The sequence below is a fragment of the Symphalangus syndactylus genome, chromosome X (genome assembly GCF_028878055.3).
Source record: "Symphalangus syndactylus isolate Jambi chromosome X, NHGRI_mSymSyn1-v2.1_pri, whole genome shotgun sequence".
Classification (NCBI taxonomy): Eukaryota; Metazoa; Chordata; class Mammalia; order Primates; family Hylobatidae; genus Symphalangus; species Symphalangus syndactylus.
Genome location: NC_072447.2, coordinates 152,031,073 through 152,057,662, shown reverse-complemented (window position 1 = coordinate 152,057,662; position 26,590 = coordinate 152,031,073). Strand labels below are relative to the sequence as shown.

The 26,590-nt window shown below is 46.2% G+C and overlaps 1 protein-coding gene across 4 annotated transcripts; it reads left to right on the top strand.

Annotated features, from left to right (window-relative positions):
- IDS (iduronate 2-sulfatase) lies at positions 1 to 26,590 on the top strand. Of its 4 annotated transcripts, XM_055269465.2 has the most exons (9): positions 8 to 334; positions 1,072 to 1,208; positions 1,879 to 2,056; positions 4,178 to 4,266; positions 6,890 to 7,090; positions 8,669 to 8,839; positions 14,905 to 15,031; positions 18,250 to 18,423; positions 22,128 to 26,590. In XM_055269465.2, exons 1-9 carry the CDS (start codon positions 232 to 234, stop codon positions 22,598 to 22,600), a joined length of 1,653 nt encoding a protein of 550 aa, XP_055125440.1. In that variant the 5' UTR covers positions 8 to 231; the 3' UTR covers positions 22,601 to 26,590. The 4 variants fall into 4 exon arrangements, with proteins under 4 accessions (XP_055125447.1, XP_055125440.1, XP_055125443.1 ...); XM_055269472.2 differs by lacking the exons at positions 18,250 to 18,423; positions 22,128 to 26,590 and adding an exon at positions 18,035 to 18,217 and having other exon boundaries at positions 1 to 334; XM_055269468.2 differs by lacking the exon at positions 18,250 to 18,423 and having other exon boundaries at positions 15 to 334.

Here is a 26,590-nt window from a genome sequence, read left to right as displayed (position 1 = left end):
GCACCTCTAGAACCCGCCCCCGAGGGGAGGGACGCAGGGAAGAGTCGCACAGACGCACTCCCGCTGCGGCCAGCGCCCGGGCCTGCGGGCCCGGGCGGTGGCTGTGTTGCGCAGCCTTCATGGGTTCCTGACCAGGAGGCCTCTGTGGCGGCGGCGGCGGCAGCTGCTGCTAACTGCGCCACCTGCTGCAGCCTGTCCCCGCCGCTCAGGAGCGGCCGCGTCGAAGCCGAAATGTCGCCGCCCCGGATCGGCCAAGGCCTTCTCTGGCTCGGTGTGGTTCTGAGCTCCGTCTGCGTCGCCCTCGGATCCGAAACGCAGGCCAACTCGACCACAGGTGCCGCCCACACCCTGCCTGCCATCTCATCTCTCCTCTCCTCTCCTCTCCTCTCCTCTCCTCTCCTCTCCTCTCCTCTCCTCCCTTCCTTCTTTGTTTATATCCATTCTTTTTACCCTCCCTCTCTCCTACCATTCTTTCTTTCATCCATCCATCATTCATTCCTTCCCTCCATTTTTTACTCCTTCCTACCCTCCCTTCATCCCTTCCCTCCTTCCATCTATCCATCCATCCTCTTCCTATCCCTCCCTGCTTCCCTTCCTCTTCCCCCCCATCTTTCCCATCTCTATCCATCCATCTTCCCCCCTCCTTTCCTCCCTCCGTTAGTCCATCCGTCCCTTTTACCTTCTATCCATTCATATTTTTCTCTCTCCTTCCCTCCTTCTCTCCATCCTTTCTTCCCTTCAGCTATTCATCTTTTCCTCCCTACCTTCCTCCATCCAACCATCTGTCCTTCCCTGCATACATCATTCTCTTTTTTCCCTAAATTCATCTTTCCTTTCCACCATCTTTCACTTACTATCTCGCTTCCTCAGCCAGGTTGGAGACCCTGCCACCCAGGACTCAGGCTTCCTCCTCGAGCCCCACTCCCTCCCTTGCTGAGGCACAGCCCCCTCCCTGGCTGGGCTGTTAAGGTGCAGGGTCCAGCCTTGGGCCTCTTAGTAACCTAGCACCTACCATGAGGGAGGGTTCAGTGTCAGTGCAGGTTACCTCACCAAAGCCTCCCTCCTTTGTAGATGCTCTGAACGTTCTTCTCCTCATCGTGGATGACCTGCGCCCCTCCCTGGGCTGTTATGGGGATAAGCTGGTGAGGTCCCCAAATATTGACCAACTGGCATCCCACAGCCTCCTCTTCCAGAATGCCTTTGCGCAGGTATGTCTGGGAACCTCTAGCTGTGGGTGTGTGCTTCTTCGTGCACTGAGGGTTGGGGGCGGGGAGCTTCAGCTATTGTCAGATGGCGCAGATTGTGCAGGACATCTTGTTAGAGGGAAGCATAGTCTGGAAAATGGTAGTGGAGAAAATCTGGTTTTCCACTCACGGGAAAGCTTGACCTTCAAGGGTGGCCTTCTCCTTGGGTGGAAGGTGCGCCCCAGCCCTGATGTACTCACGGCAGCCCTGGCCAGCTTTCTCTCAGAACGGGGACTTGCCTGGTGCTCAGAAGGAAAGGGTGCTGCAGAAGGGCACCCACAGGTCTGCAGACTGGGCCTCAGATGAGAGCCCGCCAGGGTGGCTCTGCTCCCTGAACCCCCTCATGGCTCTGCCCCCAGCAACACTGGCCGCTCTGTGTGCCTGGGGAGGCCATTGTGTAGGAGGAGATGAGCATCTGCTGGTTTCAGGGGCTGATTGCTTCCCTTTTCTCTCCCGGAAGCAGTCTGTTGCCTAGGTGACACCCAAATCCCAGTGTCTGGTTTGAGCTCTCCATGACTCAGCTACCATGCAGCTGTTTGCTAGGGGCCTCAGGAGGGCGGTTGCTTGGTTACCTAAGAGATGGCAGACATGTTTTGCTGTGACGATGCTTACCTCTGCTTCTGCTCCCTAACAGCAAGCAGTGTGCGCCCCGAGCCGCGTTTCTTTCCTCACTGGCAGGAGACCTGACACCACCCGCCTGTACGACTTCAACTCCTACTGGAGGGTGCATGCTGGAAACTTCTCCACCATCCCCCAGTACTTCAAGGAGAATGGCTATGTGACCATGTCGGTGGGAAAAGTCTTTCACCCTGGTACTGCTCCATGTCCAGAGTCTGGGTTCTCTTGGTTTGTGGTGTCTGAATCCAGCATTCCCATCCTGGGGATGGGGCTGTCTTTGCAGAGCCCTCTTCTGGCTGAGCGAGTCCCTCGCTATTCAGTGCTTCCTTTCTAAAAAACCGACTTGTCAACCCAGCTACATGTTGTCACCCAAAGTGAAAAAGGGTAGAAAGAGCTTTGCTTCCTTTCAGAAACCACTGAGGGTGTGCTGTTGGGTCCTTCAGCTCCTCGGGTGGTAGGGAGGACATAGGCTGGGGAGGTGGCAGTGTTGGGTGGAGTCCAGCTTGGGCCCCCCCCCCAATTCCCTGCAGGGTACCTGTCAGTAAACCTAGGGGTGGGGTGAGGACATCTGAGGGCCTCCCATGTGGCCAGCATTGCTGTTGCGGACTTATTGCCCAGTGAGGGGGCTGCGCTTAGGTGGGGGCTGCTATCTACTCTGTGAATTAGGTCAGAAAGATGAGTGTAATCTGGTACCCAGGACCTACAGGGTCCCAGAGACGGACATTCCTCACTTCAAATGCTGCCTGATAAACTGGCTTTCTTTAATGTCAATATGGGGATGGTGAAAAGCAAACAAACTTTAAAACTTTTTATTTATAGAAGTAATGCATGAGTATTTGAGAAAAAAATGGAGAAAAAAATATTGGAAGACAAGAGCACCATAGGGACAATAATGCTTATCATTTGGGAATGACGAATGTTTTCAGTCTCTTTCCCTTTGCTCAGTGGTTACACCAGCTTGGTGTTCTCATTACCACACCCCTTGCCCAAATGCAGCTGGAGGGAAGTGCTGATTTTGGAGAGAGGAGGAAACAGCAGAGGGAGGAGATTGTGCTTTGGGAGGGGAAACCAGGCAAGGACTGAGTGATGTTGCTTGACCTCCTCCCTCCTGATGATTCGATTTTGGCATCAGGCTCTAAGCACCATGTCCTTCCCAGAGAATAAACCTTTCCCTGCAGCCCTTGTGGGAACACATTTTTCAGCTGAGTCTTTGTTCTCAAGATCTTTTTTTGTTAGCATTGGGCCTGCTTCAAGATGACAGTAGCCACCACTGAGTGCCAGGTATGTACCGTTTACCATGCTGGCCACTCCTTTAATCCTCCCAACAGCAAGCAAGGTGGGTTTTTATCATCATCATCATTTCCCAAGGAAGACATGGAGGCTCATGGGAGTCAAGTAGCTTGCCAGAGGTTGCAAGGATGCTAAGAGGCAGCATCAGGATTTGGACCTGTGGTTGTTGGCCTCCTGTGTGCTCTTTCCACAGTGCTTGCTGTCTTCATAGGCCCTCCACCCGCTGCCCTCTTTCTCTCCATTCCTGCCTCTTCTGGTGCTCCCTGTTGGAGTCCCACTGTGTGACTGCTGCTGATGCTTTCTCGTGAGGTTCTGCCTGTGATCCCCTCCACTCCCGGCTAACCACTATAGGCAGCACTTCCCTTCAGATCCCTCACAGGCCTCACTGGCTCCTAGAAGTCCTCCCTGCCAGTCCTCACCTGACTCACAATAACCTCTGTGCTTGGAGGATCCCCCACTTGGCACTTCGATGCTTTGAAAGCTGGCAGTCCTTCCTTAGTTTCCACTGCTGTTATATTGTCTTCACAAATAAACTATAAACTGCTAAGCTTAAGGGTGGGTTTCTGCTTCATGAATGAGCACTTGAACTTGGAGTTGTAAAACATGGTTTTGAGTCCTGGCTCCCTCATCTAATATCTGGTTAATATCAGGTAAGGCACATACCTTCCCTGAGTCTCCCTCTCCTGCCCTCATCGGCTCCCTGGTGGTGCTGATGCCTCTGCTGCCTCCTTCATAGGGTGAGAGATAGGTTTCCGCATGGGCTCTAAGGAGCTGACTGATCTTGTCCTTGTGGGTCCCTTCCACAGAGCCTAGCACAAATCATCAGGGCTTAGGGACCAGGAAGTCAGATGCTTAGTTCTCAAATAGAAACTAGAGAGTTTGGCTTTAGAGGGGACTTTTGTAGATGAGGAAACTGAGCCCCAAAGAAGGGAGGTTCCGCTTGCCCGTTTGTTGACAGAGTTTCAATTATGGGGAGTGGGGTGTTGAAAGACTCATCATGTTTTAACCACCTTTTTTTTTCCAAGGGATATCTTCTAACCATACCGATGATTCTCCATATAGCTGGTCTTTTCCACCTTATCATCCTTCCTCTGAGAAGTATGAAAACACTAAGGTAAGGCTGTGAAAGGGACATTTCTGAAGAGGAACCACTTTTTCCTTTGTCACATAAACTACTGGGTATACTGCATGTTCTGTGAAGCTGGTTATATACCACGAAGTTGTGGGTTTCATTTGTGATAATGTCTTGACACAAGTAAGTGTTGGGATCTTCAGCATTAGGCCCGACAGGAGCAGTGGCTTCATTCTAGAAGCTGGTGGGTGCTGCTTGTTCTGAAACCTTGGGCTCTAACGTGTCAGACTCATTGAATAGCTCCCCAGTGCTCACTCTGGATGAGACTGAGAGTTGTAGGAGATGCTGAGACATGGGAGGGAGAAAAGAGGCTGAGCTCCGGGAGCCTCAGCCCAGAATGGGAGAAAGGCATGCCGTGTATCTGTCTCAGACCCTAATGTGTATATTCAGCAGCTGAGACCTCTGATAGGGGTTTTAAATTTTTAGAGCATTATGAAAAAAAGCAACTTACAAAGAAAATCTTGGTTTAGAGGAATCCCAAATGCATAAATGAAACTAAAACCCACGTTTAAGAAACTCAGAAAACCAGCTGGGGAACTAAGACATGAAATGTACCTCTGAGGTTTTAGTAAACATCATGTTGGGAAGGGTGAGGATTTGGAAGTGAGGTGGAAGGTATTGTTCTAAATTCTTGACAGCTTTCCATTTCAGAATACAGTGAAAACTGGGAGCTCTGGCCTTTGGCTTGTGGCTGGAATAGGGAAGATCCCATCTTAATTCCCTGAAGCCATCTTGCTCCTTTTTAGTGGCCTCACTTACGAATGCCAGGTCCCTGCCCTAACTGCCCCCCTACCCATTTCTTCTCAAAGTGGCGGGTCTGACAATACTAAATCTCCCTCGAGTGCTGCAAATTGTGTGAACAAGTGGTCTGAGGTGGGTGCTGGGCTGTCCTGCCCAAGGGTGGGGTGAGCAAGGCAGGGCTGTGACAAGGCAACACTCTTTGAGATGGAGCAGCAGCTGACACAGCCCCTCGGTCTTTGTGATGTACAAATCATGGTCAAAACTAACTTTGCTCTCACGGCCAGCATGTCTACTTTAGGAAACAAAGCAGGAGGTTTCATTCTGTGCCTAGTGTAGTTGAAGATCTGGAAATTCCATGGACTGTCACCTTATCAAGTTGATTGGGACCCTGTCACTTACAAGCCTTAGCCTGTCTTTGAAATTTGAAATGGGTTTTTTTTTCTTTTTAACTTTTTAATTAAAATAGAGTTCATATACCATAAAACTCTCCATTTTAAAGTATATAATTTAATGGTTTTTAGTATACTCATAGAGTTGTGCAGCCATCACCCAGATCGATCTTAGACCATTTTTATCACTCTCAAAAGAAACCCTGTACTCATTACCAGTAGTTCCTCATTTTGTCTCAGCACCCAGCCTGGGACAACAACTGAACTATTTTTGGTCTCCATGGATTTGCCTATTTTGTCCATTTGGTATAAATAGAGTCATACGCTATGTAGCCATTTGTTTCTGGCTTCTTTCACTTAGAATAATGTTTTTGAGGTTCAACCACATAACAGTATAAATTGGCACTTCATTCCTTTTTTTTTTTTTTTTTGAGATGGAGTTTCACTCTTGTCACCCAGGCTGGAGTGCAATGGCGCAATCTCAGCTCACTGCAGGCTCCACCTCCCAGGTTCAAGCGATGATTCTCCTGCCTCAGCCTTCCGAGTAGCTGGGATTACAGGTGCCCACCACCACACCCAGCTAATGTTTGTATTTTTAGTAGAGACGGGGTTTCACCATGTTGGCCAGACTGGTCTCTAACTCCTGATCTCAGGCAATCCACTCACCTCCCAAAGTGCTGGGATTAGAGGTGTGAGCCACCGCACCCAGCCTTTCATTCCTTTTTATGGCTGCATAATTGTCTATTGTACCACATTTTGTTTATCAATTCATCACTTGGTGGATATTTGGGTTGTTTCTACTTTTGACTATTAGGAATAATGCTGCTTTCGACATTTTTGTACAAGTGTTCTTATGGGCATATATTTTTAATTTTTTGGGGTATAATAACTATGTTTAACTGAGGAATTGCCAGACTGGCTTTCAAAGTGGCTGCACTATTTTACATTCCCACCAGCAATGTGAGAGGGTTCTAATTTTTCTGCATCCTTGTCAACACTTGTTATTTTCCATCTTAAAAAATTATAACCATCCTATTGGGTGTGAAGTGGTTTTGATTTGCATTTCCCTAATGACTAATGATGTTAGTCACATTTCCGTGTTCAATTGGCCATTTGTATATCATCTTTGGAGAACTATCTATCCAAATCCTTTGCCCATTTTTAATTGGCATTTTTTTAATTGTTGAATTAGAGATGGATTTTTTTATAATTAGTCTACCGGGGTTTCTTTTAATTAGTTATGATCTGGAGAAAGAGTATTAGTAGCAAGAAACCAAGTGCTAGTGGATTTCTGGCCCCTGCCTGGAAAACAAGAAACACTTTTCTGTCTTAGTTCTACTTCTGATGTCTCTGTTCAGTCTGAATGATTAACACATGAAGGGCTGATTATGTGAACATTAAATCTGTGTGTGTAGCCTTCATGGCTTCCATTTCTTGCACTTAAAAAGCTGATGTTATATATTTTGTTTTGAAAGACATGTCGAGGGCCAGATGGAGAACTCCATGCCAACCTGCTTTGCCCTGTGGATGTGCTGGATGTTCCCGAGGGCACCTTGCCTGACAAACAAAGCACTGAGCAAGCCCTACAGTTGTTGGAAAAGATGAAAACGTCAGCCAGTCCTTTCTTCCTGGCCGTTGGGTATCATAAGCCACACATCCCCTTCAGATACCCCAAGGTGAAGAGCTGGTTGAGGGCTGATCCAGCACAGCTGCCACAGCCATGTTGTTTGTTGAGGGAGGGATTTGCATGGGGAAGGTGGCCCCATCCTGCCATCCCCAAGCACCATGGGTGCCTGATGGGCACTAGTGTCCTCAGTGGAGTGAAGATGGGATTTGGAGGTCAAGGCCAAGAACATGTAAGAATCTTGTAAGAAATGCTTGGCTTTCTGCTTCCCTCCACTGGAGGATTTGATTTCCTTTTCTTGAACTTATTGAGCAGATGTTGGGTTGGATGGCGAGATCACCAAAGAGAAGTGAATCAGAGCTGGCTGCCAAAGCCTGTAATAAGGGATGGCCCTTCCAAAACAGCCCCAGGGAATGTGAAGCTCTCTTTAAAAACTGCCTGTTCCCCCTGAGCCTGTCAGGTTAGATCATCTAAACACAAAGCACTGCATTGCTTCTTGGAACCTCAAATCCTGTACTTGCTTGTATGTCATTTAGAGCATGTAGTCTTTTCTGTTTTAGAATCCTTTTCCATTTTCCCCTATCATGTTTTACGAGGGCCTGAGCATCCCATCCTTTTGACTTTGCAGAGAATGCCCCTCACATGTAATGAGAGTAGAGACCAGCAGTATGCTCTTTGATGCTGCAGGTACCTTGCTTTGATTGGCCCAGGGGATCTTGCCTTCCTAGTAGGAGCTGTCAGCCCCCTTGATAGAAGAAGGCTGTGAGGTTCACCTCTCCTGCCTCTTTGCAGAAAACAGTTAACAAAGCTGGCCTGGCTGTGATTCTTTGAAAGGCCTGCTTATAAGTCTAGCCCTTGGCTGGCATCTGGGAACTTTGATTTCCGAAGTGTTCCCACTATTCCCAGAATTGGCTTACTATGCTTAAACTGTTTAGACAAACATGGTTGATAAATCCCTGGGTTTTTTTTTTTCTGGGAGCCTTGAATTTTGATATGTTCCAGACAGATAGTACCTACCTGACCAGCCCCAAATACAAACTGGATAATGAGGCTTTAGTGAGCTTCCCTAGTTAGCAGCATTTCACATGTATTGTCACACGACTCGTTACTGGGAGGAGTGAGTATCCTATGTGACTTCCCTGGAAGAGGACTTGAAGCTCGTGCCTAGTTTCCTCTAGACTTTGCCTCATGTGCCTTTTTTCTTTGCTGAGTGTGTTTCACTGTAATGTCATAGCTGTGAGTGAGACTAAATGCTGAATCCTATGAGTTCCCCTAGTGAATTACTGAACCTGAGGGTGGTTTTGGGAGCCCAACACCTTACCACACTTTTCTAGCCAGGCAGGAGGTGGGGACAGGAACAGAAGGGCATCTGTTTGTATGAAGGAAGAGAGCTGTTGCTGCTCAGTTTGTAGGAAACAGAAGTCGTATGATTTCATTGCTGTTGGCATCTCATGAGAGTAACTTAAGGCTGGACTTCCAGTTCAGGGCCGAGCACATGGGGAATGCTAGTGAGCCATCACTTAAATGCATCACAGGCTTAGAGAAAAGGCAGTATAGATAGTAATAGAGCCACAACCTTGTGCTTTTGCTAAAAGAGTGACAACTTTGTGGCTTTGTGTTTTCCCCCAAGGAATTTCAGAAGTTGTATCCCTTGGAGAACATCACCCTGGCCCCCGATCCCGAGGTCCCTGATGGCCTACCCCCTGTGGCCTACAACCCCTGGATGGACATCAGGCAACGGGAAGACGTCCAAGCCTTAAACATCAGTGTGCCGTATGGCCCAATTCCTGTGGACTTTCAGGTATCAAGGACATAGTTTGGGGATGTATTGGACACTGATGACATAGTGTCATAGGTGAAACCACTTTTCTCAGACACAACTCCACCTATAATGTCTTATTAAGAGCTTTCTTTGTGTGAGTTATCGGGCAAAGTGCTGCGGTGGAGGTGTCCTATAGGTATTTAGGACACAGGCAGTGTTGCATGGATCAGGACTCTCCCAACCAGTGCCTTACCTTCTGAAGAAGGGAATATCCAGAGAGTTGGTGACTTGTTATGTGTGGACACAGAGGTGGGGAACCAGCCTGGGTGACCATTCCTAACCCAGGGGGATACTGTTTCATTTAGGTGACAGCTCATTAATTGTAGAGTGATGAGCAACTCCTGAGCAGCCCAGAATGCTTGGTTTGCTGGTACTTGCAGGTTCCCTCTGTGGGAAAGCCCATCCTGGCTAGCTTCACTCTCAGGGGGTGGCTTGGTGAGCAGGACCTTGGTTCAGAGGGAACTGGGCCACCATCATGGCCAGTGCCATCCAGCTGTGATGTCTGGCATTCCTTTGCCATGATTTAGGGGCAGAGCAGCCACACAATTAGAATCCTCACACTGACTCATCAACCACCCTTTCTCGCTGGAGAGCAGAATACACATCGACTAATGCTCTTTCTGAAATATTCTACACAGAACCCTGCCCTTCTCTTACCACATGAATGCTGTGGCAGGCAAGCTATAGCAGATGGAAGATGGCAGTGTTTTCAAAGTGTGCATCCTGGACTACCTGCCTTAGAATTTCTGGGAGGGCTTGTTGGAAATGCAAAGTCTTGGCCCACTCAGATTTACACAATTGGAAGCTGGAGGTGGAACTTGACTTGACAACCGACATTTCTTAAAAAAAAGCACACCAGGTGATTCCGATTCATCAGAAGTTTGAGAGCCTCTGCTGTAGAGTATTGTTTAAAACAAACACAGAACAAAACCACCACATACAGATATCCCTTGCTGTCCAAACTTACTTGGCCCCTGAGTTTGCACAACAAGAGTTTGGGTGGTGAGAGGTGTACATTCCTCAGATCTATCTGATTCCGGTTTCACTTAGTTTGGAAAGCAATGCATCCATCTGTTTGTTTTCTCATTTTGTGTTTCTGGGCTCCTGATGGTGAAGTGGCTTGAACTGGCTCTGAGGCTACACCTGGATGCTTTATTAGTGATGGTCACTTAAAATGACCCTTCAAAATGGACTGTGTGCCAGGAAGGGCGCTGATTCATGTGTGGTATCGCCTTTAGTCGTCATGGGGACTTAGTGAGGTACCTGCTCTCTGTTGTCTAGGTGAGGAAACTCAAGGCATGAGAGGTGTGCTGACTTGTCTGACAGCACAAAATTAGTGCTGGGTGGAGCTGATTCATCCCCAGGGACTGTAACTCCAAAGCCCCATGGTTGGATCTGTTGGTTCCCAGCAGTGTGGGTTCGAATTCATGTTCTACCTCATACCAGCTGCCTAACCTCTGTCAAGTCATGTTACCTCCCTGAGCCTCCCTGAGTTTTCTTCTCTATAAAACTGAAACAAAGTAGGTAAAGTTTTTCCATGATAACACCTACTTTAGAGATTTTCAGCAAGAACCAAAGAGAGCATATAGAAGTGTCTAGGACCGTGTCGGCTGCACGGAGCAATCTCCTTCAAGTTCTCTTAGTCCCCTCCTTACACACAGTGGACAGCATGACTCAGAGGGCCTCCCTGATGCATGCACGTGCTGGTCCCAGCCCTGTATTCCCCTTGGACTCTGGCCTGCTCACTGTCCTCTTGCAGCTTTGGATGCCTGCATCCAAGCCCATCTCACTGCACCCTTGAGACTCAGCTCTGGGCTCTCTTCAGCTCCAGCCCTCTAACTCAGCTCCACATGAGCCAGTGACCTCAGGGGCCACACTCAGGAGTTTGTTGCCTGCTCCTTCTGAGTCACCACACTGACCACAACCTCTTCTCCTAGCACCTCCCTTGCTCTACCTCATGGGGATTGCTAGAGTATGGATTTCTATCTCCTCCTTGTGTCCAGGTTGTGTTGGCTTTGTTGCTTCCCTAAATAGCTAAGGCCTGGTGGCAGGTGACTTACTGTTCTTCCCAGCCGCTCAGCTCACCATACTTGTCCATTTATCCTTGCCCCTCCTACAGTACCTTTATTGTCAGACAGTCCAGCCACACCCTCTGCTTTCTAGTCCAAGTCCTGAAAGCTGCTGGAGAAAATCCACGCCCCCATGAAGCAGGGAGGCCCTCAGATGCCCCGCCTCCAGCCCCAGCAGCCCAGGCAAGCTCTCTGCTCAGCTCACCTCACTTGTTCTCTGCAGCTGCTCTGTTTGCATGACCTCTTCTCTACTCCCTTTCACTGCTCCCCTCCAGGCCTTTGCCACCCCTGTGCCCCATTTCTCAGTGGATAGCACCTTTCCTCTTGTAGAAATGGAAGCTGGTGGACAGCCAGAGGTAGGGGATTGGACAGAGTGGATGTGGGTGCGCATCCTGGCTGTGCCCCTTATCAGCTGTGTGACTCTGGGCAAGTTAATTAACCTTTCTGAGTCTTGGAGTCCTTAATGTGCCGTTCAGAGGATCAGATGCCACCTAGCGAGTACTTGCTGAATGGGCTCTATTAATAATCTCTGTCACTGAGACCTGGAATTTTGTGTGTGCATGTTCTGGGCTCGAGGCCTCTTCCCTCGACTCCCCACCACTGTCCCTGCTTCCCATGTCTGCAAGCAGAATGAGCAAGATCTTCCTTCTCACCTACCTTCCCTGCAGCCTCTCCATCCACTCTCATCCCTCCCAGCTGCAAAAGTGCCAGGACCCTTGCCCCTGCCTGTTTCTGCTTTCCACTCCTTCACCTGACCTCCAAGGCAGAACTAGTGCACACTGGGCTGTTCTGGCTGTGTCTGTGGCCTCATTGTCCATTTGTTCTTCACCATCCTCTACATAGGCTTCCACCTCCCCAATCCAGTAAACTCTCACCTCAGCATTGACCTTGGTGGCCAGTAAAATCCATCTGTGTAGGTCCTTGAGCTCTGTGTCACTTCCTCACTGTTGGCCAGCTCCACCCCTTCTGGGACTGTTGGCCTCCCAATCCTTTCTGTGTCTGCCACTCAGGTGCCACTTCGCAGGCCCCCCACTATATCCTTTCTGCCTCTTCTTCCCCTGCTGGGCTCAGTTGAGCCTTGGCAGACGACTCCAGAACTACTCCTTCAGCCCAGGCCTCTCCTGATTTTCAGATATGTGTGTTGACCTGCCTGCGAGAGCTATTCCTAGGCAGATGACCCTGGAGACCTCAGCTCCCTAGGCTTCCACGTGGTCAGGCCACCACCCCTGCCCTGCCTTTTCTCATTCCTCCTCCTCCTCTTGTGCCCCCTGCCCCCACATGCCAGCGAATTAATGCCACCAGCTGAATGTGAAACCTGGAGTCACCCTTGGGTTCCTCAACACCTCCTCCTCTGCTCCCTGCCCCCATGTCTACTTGATGCCCCTGAATTCCTCTCACATCCACACAGTCCTCTGGATCCTTCAGCACATTGTTCTGGACTGCTTCAGTGGGCCTTGCTTTGTTTTGTTCATTCAGCAAGTGTGGTGAGCACCTCTTATGTACCCAGCAGTGTCCTAGTACCATTTTGTCTAAAGCCTCTGGAATCTGTGTCTGTGTCCTGTTGCAACAGGACTCTTAATAACTTGCAGCCCAGATCATGTCAATTTCTCGCCTTGAAAGACCTCAGTGACTCCATTGGCCTAAAACTCGGAGTCTCCACTCCCTGGGTAGACCCACCAGGTCCATATTATCTGGCTCGGACCTAACTTTCCAGTCACTCCTCTGCCCTCCCATTTGATTCTCCAGTCACATGGGCCTTTCATTGGCCTGAAATGCAATCTGCTCTGTCACAACTCCACACTGTTCTGTGCCCTGCAGCCCCTGCTTGGAGCATCTGAGCCGCATTTGTCTGACTGCAGGCGCTTCTTGTCAAACTCTAACTCCTCTGTGAAGCCTTCCCTGAATCTCCCAGGCAGATTTGAGGGCTTATTCCCCTGTGTCACCCCTGGGCCTCTGTGGGGGATTGGTCAGAGTGGTGGGAAAAACTACAGGGAAAGGATGCAAACCTTCTGAAAGGTCAGAAGGTTCTGCAGAGCCCCAGGGGAGATCAGCTGTTCTATAACCCTGAAGCAGAGGGCAAGGAGTAGGTACAAGGGAGTGTGGGAGAATTTATCTTAAACAGGCTTGTTTACTTATGTTGACCAGGAACTGACCTTTGATCATCTGTGCATGTGAGGTTCCCTGAAAGGGGAACAATAAATGTTAATTACCTACAGGTTGGCTCCAGGTTTTCGGCATTGTGCCTGCACTGAATAAAAGCCAGCAGCTCCAGCTTCTCGGGGCTGCTCTCTGGCCACTAGAGTCAGGCAGTCACCTAGCTGCTCTTATGCCGCATATCTGTGTCTGAGTACTCGTTTCATCCATAGGCCAGGGTCTGCAGGACAGACCCAGCAGGCCTCACTGATAATTAAGCATTTTCTTGTCTCCATGATTGTGTCCTCACTGGATGGGGTGGCTCATCAAGGGTGAGGACCTTGTCTGCTTATTGCCTTACATCCAGGGGCTAGCATAGGAAGGAGGGAATACCTTTGTATAGGACACAGCCCTCCTGACAGGTGTCTTTCGTCCCCAGGAGGACCAAAGTTCCACAGGTTTCAGACTGAAGACTTCATCTACCAGAAAGTATAAGTAGGCCAGGGTTCAGCATAATCCTGCTAGAAGGCTAGATGTATATCTTTTCTCTTGACTGCAAGTGAGAACGGGTGAGTCTCATGATTGTCCTCACCCTGGCAGTGATGAGAAGAAGCTGGTGGGTCCAGCTGATAAGTCAGGGGCTGGTCTGAGAAGTCACGGCTCTCTTCTCACCCCTCTTTGGGGTGCAGGATTAATCTTTGTCCTTAGCATTTGTGAACCAGGATGGGGATGAGAGTCAGCCCAGGAGGGGCCGGTGGCTCATTTACTTCAGGGCATGATCTGGCTGTTCCCAAAGTCCCTCTTCGGTTCAGGGACTGTGAAGGACGTGCTGCTCTCTGGTATCTCCTTTGCTCTTCTCCTGCCTGCTGACAGTTTGTTAGAAATGAGCTCCACGTAATGGCCATAGTCCATGAAGATATGCAGTTGTAATCTGCTGTTGGGTTAGAAAGTGATCAGAGGGAAAGGCTCAGTCAGGGTTGCTGTTCTGTGTTAAATTATGAATTTTTTTTCCCTGAAAAGGGCTGTTGACATCCTAACCCCCCAGTACCGCAGAATGTAACCATATTTGGAAATAGGTTTATTGCAGATTTAATTAGTTAAGATCAGGTCATATTGGAGTAAGGTGGGCCCCTCCCTAATCCAATATGATCGGTGTCCTTTAAGAAGAGGGGAGAGAGACACAGGAAGAACACATGAAGATGGAGACACAGTGATGCAGCTGCAAGCTGAGGGATGCCAGGGACTGACAGCCACCACCAGCAGCTAGGAAGAGGCAAGATTCTTCTACTTAGAGCCTTCAGGGAGAGAATGGCCCTCCCAACACCTTGATCTCAGACTTCTAGCCTCCAGAGCTAGGAGACAATACATTTCTGTTGTTTTAAGCCACCCAGTTTGTGATATTTTGTTATGGCAGCCACAGGAAATTAACAGAGCTGAATTGTATCTTTGTGACCTTTATCAGAGCATGTGTGGGCCTGTGTTTCAAGGGACTGAAGGATCAGTTTCTGTGTACATGTTCATCTCTTGGAACCCATCAGAATATGTGAGGGAGACAGAAAGGAGCAGTAGGTGACACATTCATCCACTGTGATCTGTGCCCTAAAGTGAAATCTGATTTGCTTAGAAATGTATCTTATTTGTAGACCTACAGATTTTGCTGTGACTCTGTGGGTGAAGTGATGCAGATGGTAGGAAAAGGAGTGTTACATTTTGGCTGAGAAAATCATTAAGGGCATCAACTAAGGGTTTGGGATTGGGAGAGATGCTCAGGCAAGCATTATCTCTGTATGCCATGGCAATTTAAATTGCAGTCACTCTCATTTTTTTTTTTTTAATTTGCAGCGGAAAATCCGCCAGAGCTACTTTGCCTCTGTGTCATATTTGGATACACAGGTCGGCCGCCTCTTGAGTGCTTTGGATGATCTTCAGCTGGCCAACAGCACCATCATTGCATTTACCTCGGATCATGGTAAGCATTTTGAAATTCCCTGGTGAGTCAAAACATCTGAACTTTCCTGTGAAACATGCTTTGCAAAATTGCCATTGACATAAACATGGGTGTGTTCTCTTTTGTGAACCAGTGGTTCACAAGAAAAGTGGGATCCTGGGGCATTTTTATGATCAACTTGTTAGTCCTGAGGCCTCTATCTTAGATGCTTGACGGATAGGTGTGGGTGGGTTGGGGAGGGTCTTGTAGCAAGTTTTTTTTTTTTTCTTGGTGAATGCAGCAGGAACCCTCCATTTGTGTGGCAGAGCTCTTGTAACCCCCATTTTTAACCTAGAGGGTTGGAGCACTTTTAGTTTGGGTGGAGAGGATCCAGAACAATCCTGGCAGAGCCCAGCAAGCTCTTCACGCCTGGCTCCAGCCCTCCCACCCCTATCCCCGCTGTCTTCTCTCCCGAGAGCCTGGGCTTTTCAAGTCTTTATCTCCTCCTAAGGCTGTTTCCTACTTTTCCAAAAATGAAACTATCTTTTTAAAAGCATTTTTTTAATTCTTCAACGTTCCAAGAGCAGGGAATAAAACAGCAGCTCCCCCCGTTTCCCACTCACATAGTCTTGTTCCTCTCATCCTCACCCACTCCCCCATCTCTGAATTGTTCTGAAGCAAATCCCAGATGGTTCCATTTTCCGATCACTATCTCTGAAAAATATTGCCTCTTTTGAAGTATAACCATAATACTGTTATACTTAGAAAAAGGAAAATAATTCTTTCATATCATCAAATATGAAATAGGATAATAGTAAATCATAACATGTGCTTATCGTAAAAAGAAAAAAGGATACAGAGCATATAATTCAGGGCCAGAACATCCTGCCCTTTTCTCCCACCTGCTCAGGGCTAACAGGTGCCAACAGATTAGGGATCCATCTGCCAGCCATCAGTTATGCACATTTGCACACAGGGATATATGTTATACATATGTATGTTTATAACATGTATGTCACAAGATGTGATTGCTTGTTCTGTGTGTACTGTTAACGTTCCCTGGTTTTGTACACTTAATGTCGTAGACAATCTCTGTGTCATTTCTCAGAAGCCTACCTTTTCCCTTAGAAATGTCTGTAATATTTTATTATATATGGAGGTGCCATAATTTTTCACATATTCCTGATGATCTGCCATCTGCTTCTGACCCCTCAGTGCCCAGTTTCCTCTTCTCCACGAACACACTCTTTGTTGTGAGGCAGCTGCCGTAGATTACAAATAGCCCATCTCAGAGCCCCCTCCTGGGACATCCTCCATCAGAACCGCCTGGGAGCTAGGAAAACATGCTGGTTTCTGCAACTGGTCTCAGGAGCTCGCAGTTCTGGGCGTGGGAAAGTGCACTTTAACACGTGTCTCAGGTGGTCTGGCCACTTCTCCCTGAGCTCATCATTCCCTGGGCCTCCCTGTGTTGCCACGTCCTCATCTTGGGCCTCTGGGGCAGGAGCCAGAAACCTCCTGAGCTGCCTGTCCAGGTCATTGGGCTTGTTCCTCCTGATCTCGAGATAGATCCTTGGGGCCCACACAGGCATGCGTTCTCCTTAGCCAGACTTCCCCGTATTTGCTCCTGGCTGCAGCAGCACAGGCTGAGGCCTGGCACCAGATGTTCAATGCGATCTTGCAGTCAGGCGGTCCACAGCTATTTCTGTAGCATGTGCCATGTGCCAGGCCCTGTGCCTGGCCTGGGGGCCACCTCTGCCTGGTGCAGGGCAGCTCACAATGGCTCTCAGAGGCCGAAGGCTGTGTGCCGGTATTCAGAATACCACAGACCGCCTGGCTGCTGTACCTTCAGGGCCTCTATGGGCAGCCCAGTCAGAGTTGCGGGAGTGGATTCCTGAGGTCTCACTGCCGGGGTCCCTCACTTTGCCATCCTGCAGGCTTCTCGATCCTCGACCTTTTAGATTCCCGCCACACTGAATCTAAAAGGGACAATGTGACCTCTAAGCTGGTGGCCTAGGAGCCTGCCGATAACCTACCCATTCATCAGCCCTCATGGGTCAATGCTGCCTCGTCCTCCCCGAGAGAGTGGAGAGGTCGAGCAGTGGGGATACCCCTCAGGCCACGGGGCTTACTGACTGGGGCAGGTGTCGGAGGAACTCCCTCTCTTTCTGAGCTCCAGTGAGCTATCTGAAAGTCCCCACCATACTCCCCAGTACTGACAGCCAGAGGGAGGAAGGGCTCACCAGAATCATTGGGCATCTCTGATGGGCACCAAGTCTGCTTTGATTATTGATGAGTGGGTAAGAGGGTCCTCTCAACTTGGGTGTTCTTAGGAAAGCAATGTCAACTCAGAACAGGTTTCAGCCCTGTTCTGGAGACCACAGGCCCTGGAAGGCTGGGACACCGTTTGCAGCCCCAGCGTCATCTATTAGACGCAGCCAGCAAGGTCTCATGCTGTGCGGTATATTTCAACACTTTCTCAAATTTACCCGTGGCAGCTTTTGGTGTGTTTGGTGATTTTTATAACACTACTCACTGTACAATTTCTGTCATGCACATTTTTTGTATCAAAAAGGGTGCTGTAACTGAAAAAGACTGGGTATTTCCAACTTGGAATATTCAAACCATCTTTTGCAAGGGATGTTTTAAATCAACATGAAGGGTTGTTTTTAATTGAGGTTAAGGATCTGAAATGAGGGGTTTTGGTTTGCCCTATCTATGGTATGTCTTAAAAATCAATGAAGATGTCCTTGTCTTTTTTGAATTTGGCGAGTGTGCTGCAGTTCCACAGCTCAGTTTTAGGTGGCACATACCCCAAACTGAAAACCTGACCTCGTAGGGCATGAGTCAAAAGATAGGTAGGTACAGGACAGGGCAGTGGTAACACTACAGCTTTCAGGGTTCCCACCCTGTCAAGAATGAGCGTGTCTTAACAGGGGAGGAATGCATGTGTGGGAACCACCACAGAGCCCTACGTTAGGTATATGTTGCTAGTAGTTTGTTAAGATATTTGAGTTTGGGAATTTAATTATGTTTTCTTTTTTAAAGGTTTCCTCATGAGGACAAATACCTGATTTTGAGTAAAGCAGCATTCAGTTGAAATAACCCTTTCTGTGGTAATTCCAAGTGAATATTTTTCTTCTAGGTGATGAGTTTCTACTTCCTCTGGTTTTTACAACAGGAAATGAAATGGTATCTAAAATAAACAAGCTGTGGTATGATGATTATTCATTTTCTGTCATTCTGTGCTTTTTATGAACTAGGGTGGGCTCTAGGTGAACATGGAGAATGGGCCAAATACAGCAATTTTGATGTTGCTACCCATGTTCCCCTGATGTTCTATGTTCCTGGAAGGACGGCTTCACTTCCGGAGGCAGGCGAGAAGCTTTTCCCTTACCTCGACCCTTTTGATTCCGCCTCAGAGTTGATGGAGCCAGGTATAAAATATGCTGAAATGATATTGCTTGACAGTAAGATCACCTTTAGTTTATACGTGAACCACTTTATTGACTCATAGGCTTTGGGGGTTCCACAGACTCCCCCCTTCCTGCCTTGTGTTGGAATTTCTCCTCAACATTTTGTGGTCAGCACACGCTTCCTGAGCATCTCCCATACTCTGGGCGGGAAAAGAGTGACAGAACCAGAATTGACAAGTATGGCCCCTGTCCACAAGGAGCCTTGTGGGATGATGATGGACAAAGGAACAGGTGCATCCCCAAGATGGGGAGGGCTGTGGTACAGTCTACAAGAGCCTGCTCCAGAGCTTAGACTAAGGGGCTGCCCCCATAACAGATGAGTAGAATCCTTTCCCTCGATGCACCCTTTTGGTAGGGACTCAGCCTTCTTTGTGGGGGGTACATTTTCCATTTTGACAGCTCATCAATCTAGTGAACCACTAGATCTGTAAAATCTACCAGGTGATTCTACTCTGCCCTCCGCAGCAGTGAAGGGCAAGTTTACTTTGACTTCCATGTGCCAGTCCTTCAAAGCTTTGAAAACAGCACTGATGCCGCCGACCCTGTCCCTGCATCAATATCTTCTCTTCTCTAGGCTGAAATCCCCAGTCCTTCAACCATTCGTCACAAGATAGTGTTTAGACCCGTGGTTGTCCTGGTCCCTGTCTTCCAAAAAGTTTCAGTTTGAGAAAGCACTTCCAGAATACCAGTTGGACCAGATACCCCTCCTGGATGTGTGGGCAACCTGTGTGGGTTCTTGTGAGTTCTATCCTGACTCTATCTGCCCAGTGCATTTCAGAGACAGGTTGTACACTGTCTCTGAAATGACGTATGATGTTTGCTCTTTTTGGAGTGCCTCTTCTATGAACTATGCTAAACCAGATTGCCCCCTTTCTGGACTTAAGCATTTAATCCATCCTTAACATCTAAGTCTTGTACTGTATATTGATTCCTGTTTAAATTTGTCTTGGTTCTGGACCATCATTCGGGCCTTTCTGGATCTTTCTGAGCTTGCTTTATACTACCCAATTTTATTTTTTGCACATTTGATTTTTGTGCACTGCATGCCCTGTCTTCTTTCATGTCATTGATAGAAAGGTTAAACAGTTTCAAGGCATGATTTTAGCCCTTTGTTTGCTGGGAAAGATCTTCTGATTGGTTGAGCATCTTTTCTGAAACTTTTGTTGGGAAGTGTTCAGCAATTTAGAAATTGATGTAACTGCACTGCCTTTCAGTTTATTTCCAGATTTTATCTCTTGCTGTGTCTTTTCCCTGAACTTCAGACTTTTGTTTCCAATAGTCTTTCCCACTTAGCCAGCCTAACATATCCAAAGCTGGACTTCACATCTTTCGTCTTCAGCTTTTCCTTCAACACTCTTCTTGTCCTCAAGAAATGAGAATAGTCACTCATGCCAAAAAATCATGGAATAATCTCAACCCCTGTTTTTCTCTTACTCCATATGCAATATTCAGTCTATGAGAAAGCCTGTCACACTCCATTCAGACTCTGTGTACCACTTCCCACCACTTCGCCTGCCACTGTCTTGGACCAGACTGCCGCTGTCTTGTGCTGAAGTACTGCAACAGCTTGCTAAATGGTCTCCATGCTTGTGCCCCGGATCCCTTGGAGGTTTTCCTCCTCAGGGCAGCCACAGTGATTCCATTAAAACCTAAGTCAAGTCATGTCACAGCCCGGCACGGGAGCCTCCTATGTACCCTTCTTGATCTGAGTAAAAGTCATCACAGTGGCCTTACATGTTCTGGCCCCATTATCTCCCTGACCTCATCTTTTTATAAGTATCCAGGCCAGTTGTCCTATACAGTGTCCCACAGCCTGGATTTGTCGGATTGTTTCCACATGACTACATTCAGGGTAACATTTTTGACACATGTGCTACATGGGCTGTCGTATTCTCCCATTGTGTCACATGGTGGGGGCACTTCATGGCCAGTGTTACTAGTATTGTAAGTTTGATCACTCGGTTAAAGAGCCAGCATCAGCCAGATCTTGCCATTGTAAAGGTACCTTTTTCAACTTTCTTTACTTGTTTTCTTTTTATTTTACTTAAAAATCAAGTGTCTAGAAAATGAAATCAAGCACGATAAAGCACTGTCTTAAAGATCCAGAAGGGCCAGAATGATAGTGCAAATCCAATTTCAATTTTAACAGGAATCAATATAAAGTACAGTATTTAGACTTTAAATATGGATGAACCACAATGAAATACTACTTCATACCCACTAGGATGGCTATTAATAAAAAACAACAACAAAAAAAGCTATGAAAGGCTGGGTGTGGTGGCTCACACCAGTAATCCAAGCACTTTGGGAGGCCAAGGTGGGCGGATCACGAGGTCAGGAGATCAAGACCATCCTGGCCAACAAGGAGAAACCCCATCTCTACTAAAAATACAAAAATTAGCTGGGCGTGGCGGTGCATGCCTGTAATCCCAGCTACTCGGGAGGCTGAGGCAGGAGAATCACTTGAACCTGGGAGACGGAGGTTGCAGTGAGCCGAGATTGTGCCACTGAACTCCATCCTGGAGACAGAGCTAGACTCTGTCTTAAAAAAAAAAAAAAAAAGAAACAAGTGTTAAGAGTGTTAGTGATTACATGGAAAAATTGGAACACTTGTGCATTGCTGGTAAGAATGTAAAATGATGCAGCCACTGTGGAAAATAATTTGGTGGATCCTCAGAGTTAAACATAGAATTACTCTATGGCCCAGAAGTTCCACTCCTAGGTATATATATCCACAGAGCTGAAAACAGGTATTCAATCAAAGGTTGTACATTAATGTTCATAGCAGCACTATTCACAGTAACCAGAAAGTGGAAGCAATTCAGATGTCTCTTGACAGAAGAATAGACAAAATGTGGTCTGTCCATACAATGGAATATTATTCAGTCTTAAAAAGGAAGGAAACTGACACATGCTACGTCATGGATGAACCTTGAGGATATTACGCTAAGTGAAATAAGCCAGTCACAAAAGGACAAATACTGTATGATCCGACTCCTATGAGGTATCTAGAGTAGTCAGTTCATAGACATAGAAAGTAGAATGGTGGTTTCCAGTTGCTGGGTGAAGATGGAGAAAGGGGAGTTGTTACTTAATGGGGACAGGGTTTCAGTTGTGGAAATTAAGAGGAGTTCTGGAGATGGATGGTGGTAATGATGGCACAACAGTGTAAATGTACTTAATTCCACTGAACTGTATACTAAAAAGTGGTTACGATGGTAAATGTTATGGTGTGTGTATTTGACCGTAATAAAATGCAAAGATAACTCTAATGCAGACATCCAGAAGGGAGTAATGTGTGGGGTGATCCTGTGGGACTCAGAATATCCTGTTCCTCAACGGACTTTTTTACCTAGTGGTTTTAGCCTTAACTGATGATCCTTGTCTGAGTCAGTTATTACATTGGTGGTTCCAAAATTCAGGTTGTTTTAAAAAGTGCCAACAGCCTCGTGGGACCCTAATTTTGCATCCTGCTGTTCGATTGGAGAGTAATTAATGCAGAGTGAGGTGCTGAGGTGGTGTTTCTAAACGTCTGTTGCTAAAGATAAATGTTGTGAATTTAAAAAAGAAAACATGGAGCCCAGACAGGTTCCTTTACTGCTCCTGCCTGGCCGTGGCAGGCTTTTATAATGTAACCCGTTCTGCTCTGTCGCTTCCTGTTTCAGGCAGGCAATCCATGGACCTTGTGGAACTTGTGTCTCTTTTTCCCACGCTGGCTGGACTTGCAGGACTGCAGGTTCCACCTCGCTGCCCCGTTCCTTCATTTCACGTTGAGCTGTGCAGAGAAGGCAAGAACCTTCTGAAGCATTTTCGATTCCGTGACTTGGAAGAGGATCCGTACCTCCCTGGTAATCCCCGTGAACTGATTGCCTATAGTCAGTATCCCCGGCCTGCAGACACCCCTCAGTGGAATTCTGACAAGCCGAGTTTAAAAGATATAAAGATCATGGGCTATTCCATACGCACCATAGACTATAGGTATACTGTGTGGGTTGGCTTCAGTCCTGATGAATTTCTGGCTAACTTTTCTGACATCCATGCAGGGGAACTGTATTTTGTCGATTCTGACCCCTTGCAGGATCACAATATGTACAATGATTCCCAAGGTGGAGATCTTTTCCAGTTGTTGATGCCTTGAGTTTTGCCAACCATGGATGGCAAATGTAATGTGCTCCCTTCCAGCTGGTGAGAGGAGGAGTTAGAGCTGGTTGTTTTGTGATTACCCATAATATTGGAAGCAGCCTGAGGGCTAGTTAATCCAAACATGCATCAACAATTTGGCCTGAGAATATGTAACAGCCAAACCCTTTCGTTTAGTCTTTATTAATTTATAATTGGTAATTGGACCAGTTTTTTTTTAATTTCCCTCTTTTTGAAACAGTTACAGCTTATTTACTGAATAAATACAAAGCAAACAAACTGAAATTATGTCATACCTTTGGATACGAAGACCATACATAATAACCAAACATAACATTATACACAAGGAATACTTTCGTTATTTGTGGAATTTAGTGCATTTCAAAAAGTAACCACATATCAAACTAGGCACCACACTAAGTTCCTGATTATTTTGTTTATAATTTAATAATATATCTTATGTGGCCCTATATATTCAAAATATTATGTTAACATGTAATCGATGTTTCTTTTTCAAATCTAAAGTTAAAAAAAAAGCAGAAACCAGTGTCTTAAAGTCTATCATCTTTTATTTTTGTTTCTAAGACCATGGGATTTCAAAATCTCAAGATAAAATATGTATGAAGTAATTAATGTCGAATTTTTACATCAAATAATAAATAATGCTCAATAAACTAGAGATATGAGATGTGTAGGAAATTTGATTAAACTTTTTTCAGATACTTTCTGGCCCAAATATAATTTGTTAGCAAATAATATGACCCTTGAACTCAATGGCCATCTATTAAAAGACTGTTGTTCACACTGGAAAACATTTAAAGATGTAACTCTATCCATGGGTGGATTGAATCACTCAAAATATATTAGTATCCTTCTTTGGGAATGGTTGGTTGCAGACATATGTTTATTCAGGAGGCAGAAAATATTCCATTTTAATTGCTAATTAAAGAAAACATTAAATTCTAAATTGTTTTGAGGACTGTGAAGACTTTTCATTAGTATAATATTAGGTCATTGTCAATCTCCCAGAATGTAGTTCTATATTCTCTAAATATGAAAGTATCCAGAAAGGCCAGTGGTAGTAAAAAGCTTAGTGTATATAATCTCAAAAGGGATGGAATATTTACAACTCATATTTATAACATGTTGAATCTTATTAGTTATCAGTAGTCATCAGAAGTGTCAATAGCTTTCTAAATAAATATTAAATGTCTAGTGTCCAGTAGTGAAGGAGTAATTTTTAGGAATTTTCTCTTTACAAAGTCTCCAGCGTTTCAAGGTAAATGTTTGTGAAACAAAATACAGCAAACTACATTAAGTTACTGCAGTGTATTGTTACCAAAAATGACAAGATATTATATTAAAATCAGTAAATTTTGGACATTTTTAAAATTAATTAGCCTACAATAGAGGTATATATGGTAACATGGTGATCTTCTAAGCAGTTAAGTGACTGACTGTTCTGGCAACAACGACTTCTCTGTGACTGAAGGGCCCTGTTCATCTCCTGATCCTGAAGCTCATCTCTCTTTTGAGCCTCGGCTTTCTTTGGTCGATGGTTTCCCTCAGCTTTTTCTTCGCTGTTCTTCATCCTCGTTGTTGCTGTCATCATGTTCACTGTGGCTTTTACAATACAGCCTGTAAATTCCTTATGACTTAGTTCAGTGCATTTGGCTTTATCGCCTACCCCACAGTTCTTTACCTTGACTTGGCTTAGAGAAACCATATCTTTGTTGCTTCATACAACCCTTCCCCAACCGCACTAAGCTGGACATAACTTATTAGTGGTCCTCCAGGCACTTTATTTGTAGAAATCTCTGTTTCACTTGAGCAGGGGTTCTTTCATATGGTTTAGCTGACAGCAGAACTAGTGATTCTAGACATTTTGAATGGCCCTCATTCAGTGGCTCACAAACATGAGGGAGCATCAGAACTACTTGAGGGGCTTGTTAAAACCCAGTGTGTTAGAGGCTGGATGTGGTGGTTCACGCCTGTAATCCCAGCACTTTGGGAGGCCAAGGCAGGCGGGTCACTTGCGGTTAGGAGTTCAAGACCAGCCTGGCCAACGTGGTGAAACCCCGTCTCTACTAAAAATACAAAAGTTAGCCAGGTGTGGGGGTGCATGCCTGTAATCCCAGCTTCTTGGGAGGCCAAGGCACAAGAATCGCTTGAACCAGGAGACGGAGGTTTCAGTGAACGAAGATCATGCCATTGTACTCCAGCCTCGGCGACACAGCGAGACTGTGATTTTCTTTGGAGACTCCTAGATTTTCTGTGGTTTTGAACTGAATTTGTTGGATGTTGGCAAGTTCCTCTTATGAGCTGTTTCTTTATCCTGCATTTGCCCCACAAAGACTTACCTGGAGGTGAGCAAAGTATGTTTGGTAGTGAGGTCACAAAGGCAATCAGCCCCTTCCTCCCCACTCCCATTGCCATCTTCTCAGTCCTTCTCCCTTTCTTTCCAAGTAGATCACCCACCCCTCCTCTTTCCTCCCCTGTCCCTAAAATAATCCACGTGTCTTCCTAAAATCTCTCTTTGATCCTGTCCTTTGATAACACCGTCAGTGCCTACTACTGGGTCTAGACAGACCTCTGTTGAGCAGTCAGAGTCTTCCCTGACTCCACAATGCCCCTTTCCTTGGCTGACCAGTGTGACTACTGGTCCCCACCTTTCCCTTGCCTATCCCTACCTCCCTCCTACTAGGTTGTCCCCTCCCTCTCTCCACCCATTCATTCATGACCATTTTTCACTACCAAGCTCCCCCCACTCCTGAAGGAGGCTGACGTTTTTGTGACTCTCTAGACTCTATTGTGGAATGGAATGAACATTGCTAAAGAATCTTGTGTTCGCTTTACTTTAAAGAGGTATTTTTTTCCTAATTATAAAATTGATGTGTCAGTTATGGAAAAATTAGAAATGCACAAATACATGAATATTTTACCACAAAATTGCCATATAATATCTTGTCTTTTTGGGGGTGTGAATTTTTTGCATTGTTCTGATCATATCGTGTTCTTTATCATGCAATTTATGTTCTTTTTTACTAAGTATTATATGTGGTTATTATAGATTTTCACAAAGATACTTTATATTGCTGGTAATATATTTTATTGTGTAGTCTTATAATTTACTTAACCTTCTTTCAATTGTTAGAAATTTAGGTTATTTCCAGATTTTCAGTATTGTAAATAATGCTGTGATGACCAATTTTGTGAATAAAATGTTTTTATGTATTTCAGATTATTCCCTTAGGATAGTCTCTCAGTGCCGAGTTGTCAAAAACATCTCTATTTTGCTTCTCTTCCTGCTCTCTTGCTGCCTTAGGGGGTAGTAAACTGAAACATAAAGTAAACATGCATACAAATAAAAAACGTAAAACAAAAATAAGCAACCTGATGGTAATAGGTGAAAGTGGTAACCTGTTTTAACTTTGAATTCTTGCCGGGCGCGGTGGCTCACGCCTGTAATCCCAGCACTTTGGGAGGCCGAGGTGGGTGGATCACGAGGTCAGGAGTTCAAGACCAGCCTGGCCAAGATGGTGAAATCCCGTCTCTACTAAAAATACAAAAATTAGCCGGGCGTGGTGGTGGGCGCCTGTAATCCCAGCTACTTGGGAGGTTGAGGCAGAGAATTGCTTGAACCCGGGAGGTGGAGGTTGCAGTGAGCCAAGATCGCGGCCACTGCACTCCAGCCTGGGTGACAGAGCAAGACTCCATCTCAAAAGAAAAAACAAAACAAAACAAAAAAAACTTAAAATTCTTTGCTTGTTAGTGACCTTGATCATGGTTCTCTTTGTACGATAGTTGGGCATTTGTATTTCCACTTGTGTGAATTTGCCTTTAAATTTTGGTTATGGGTTTCACCTTTTAAAATAATCAAACATATTTATCTTTTCATGTGTGATAGTTTTTTTCTGTATCTTTTCCTGTTAAACACACAGACCCCTCCCCAATCTGGAGATTGAATAAATATTCACTTTCCTTTGCA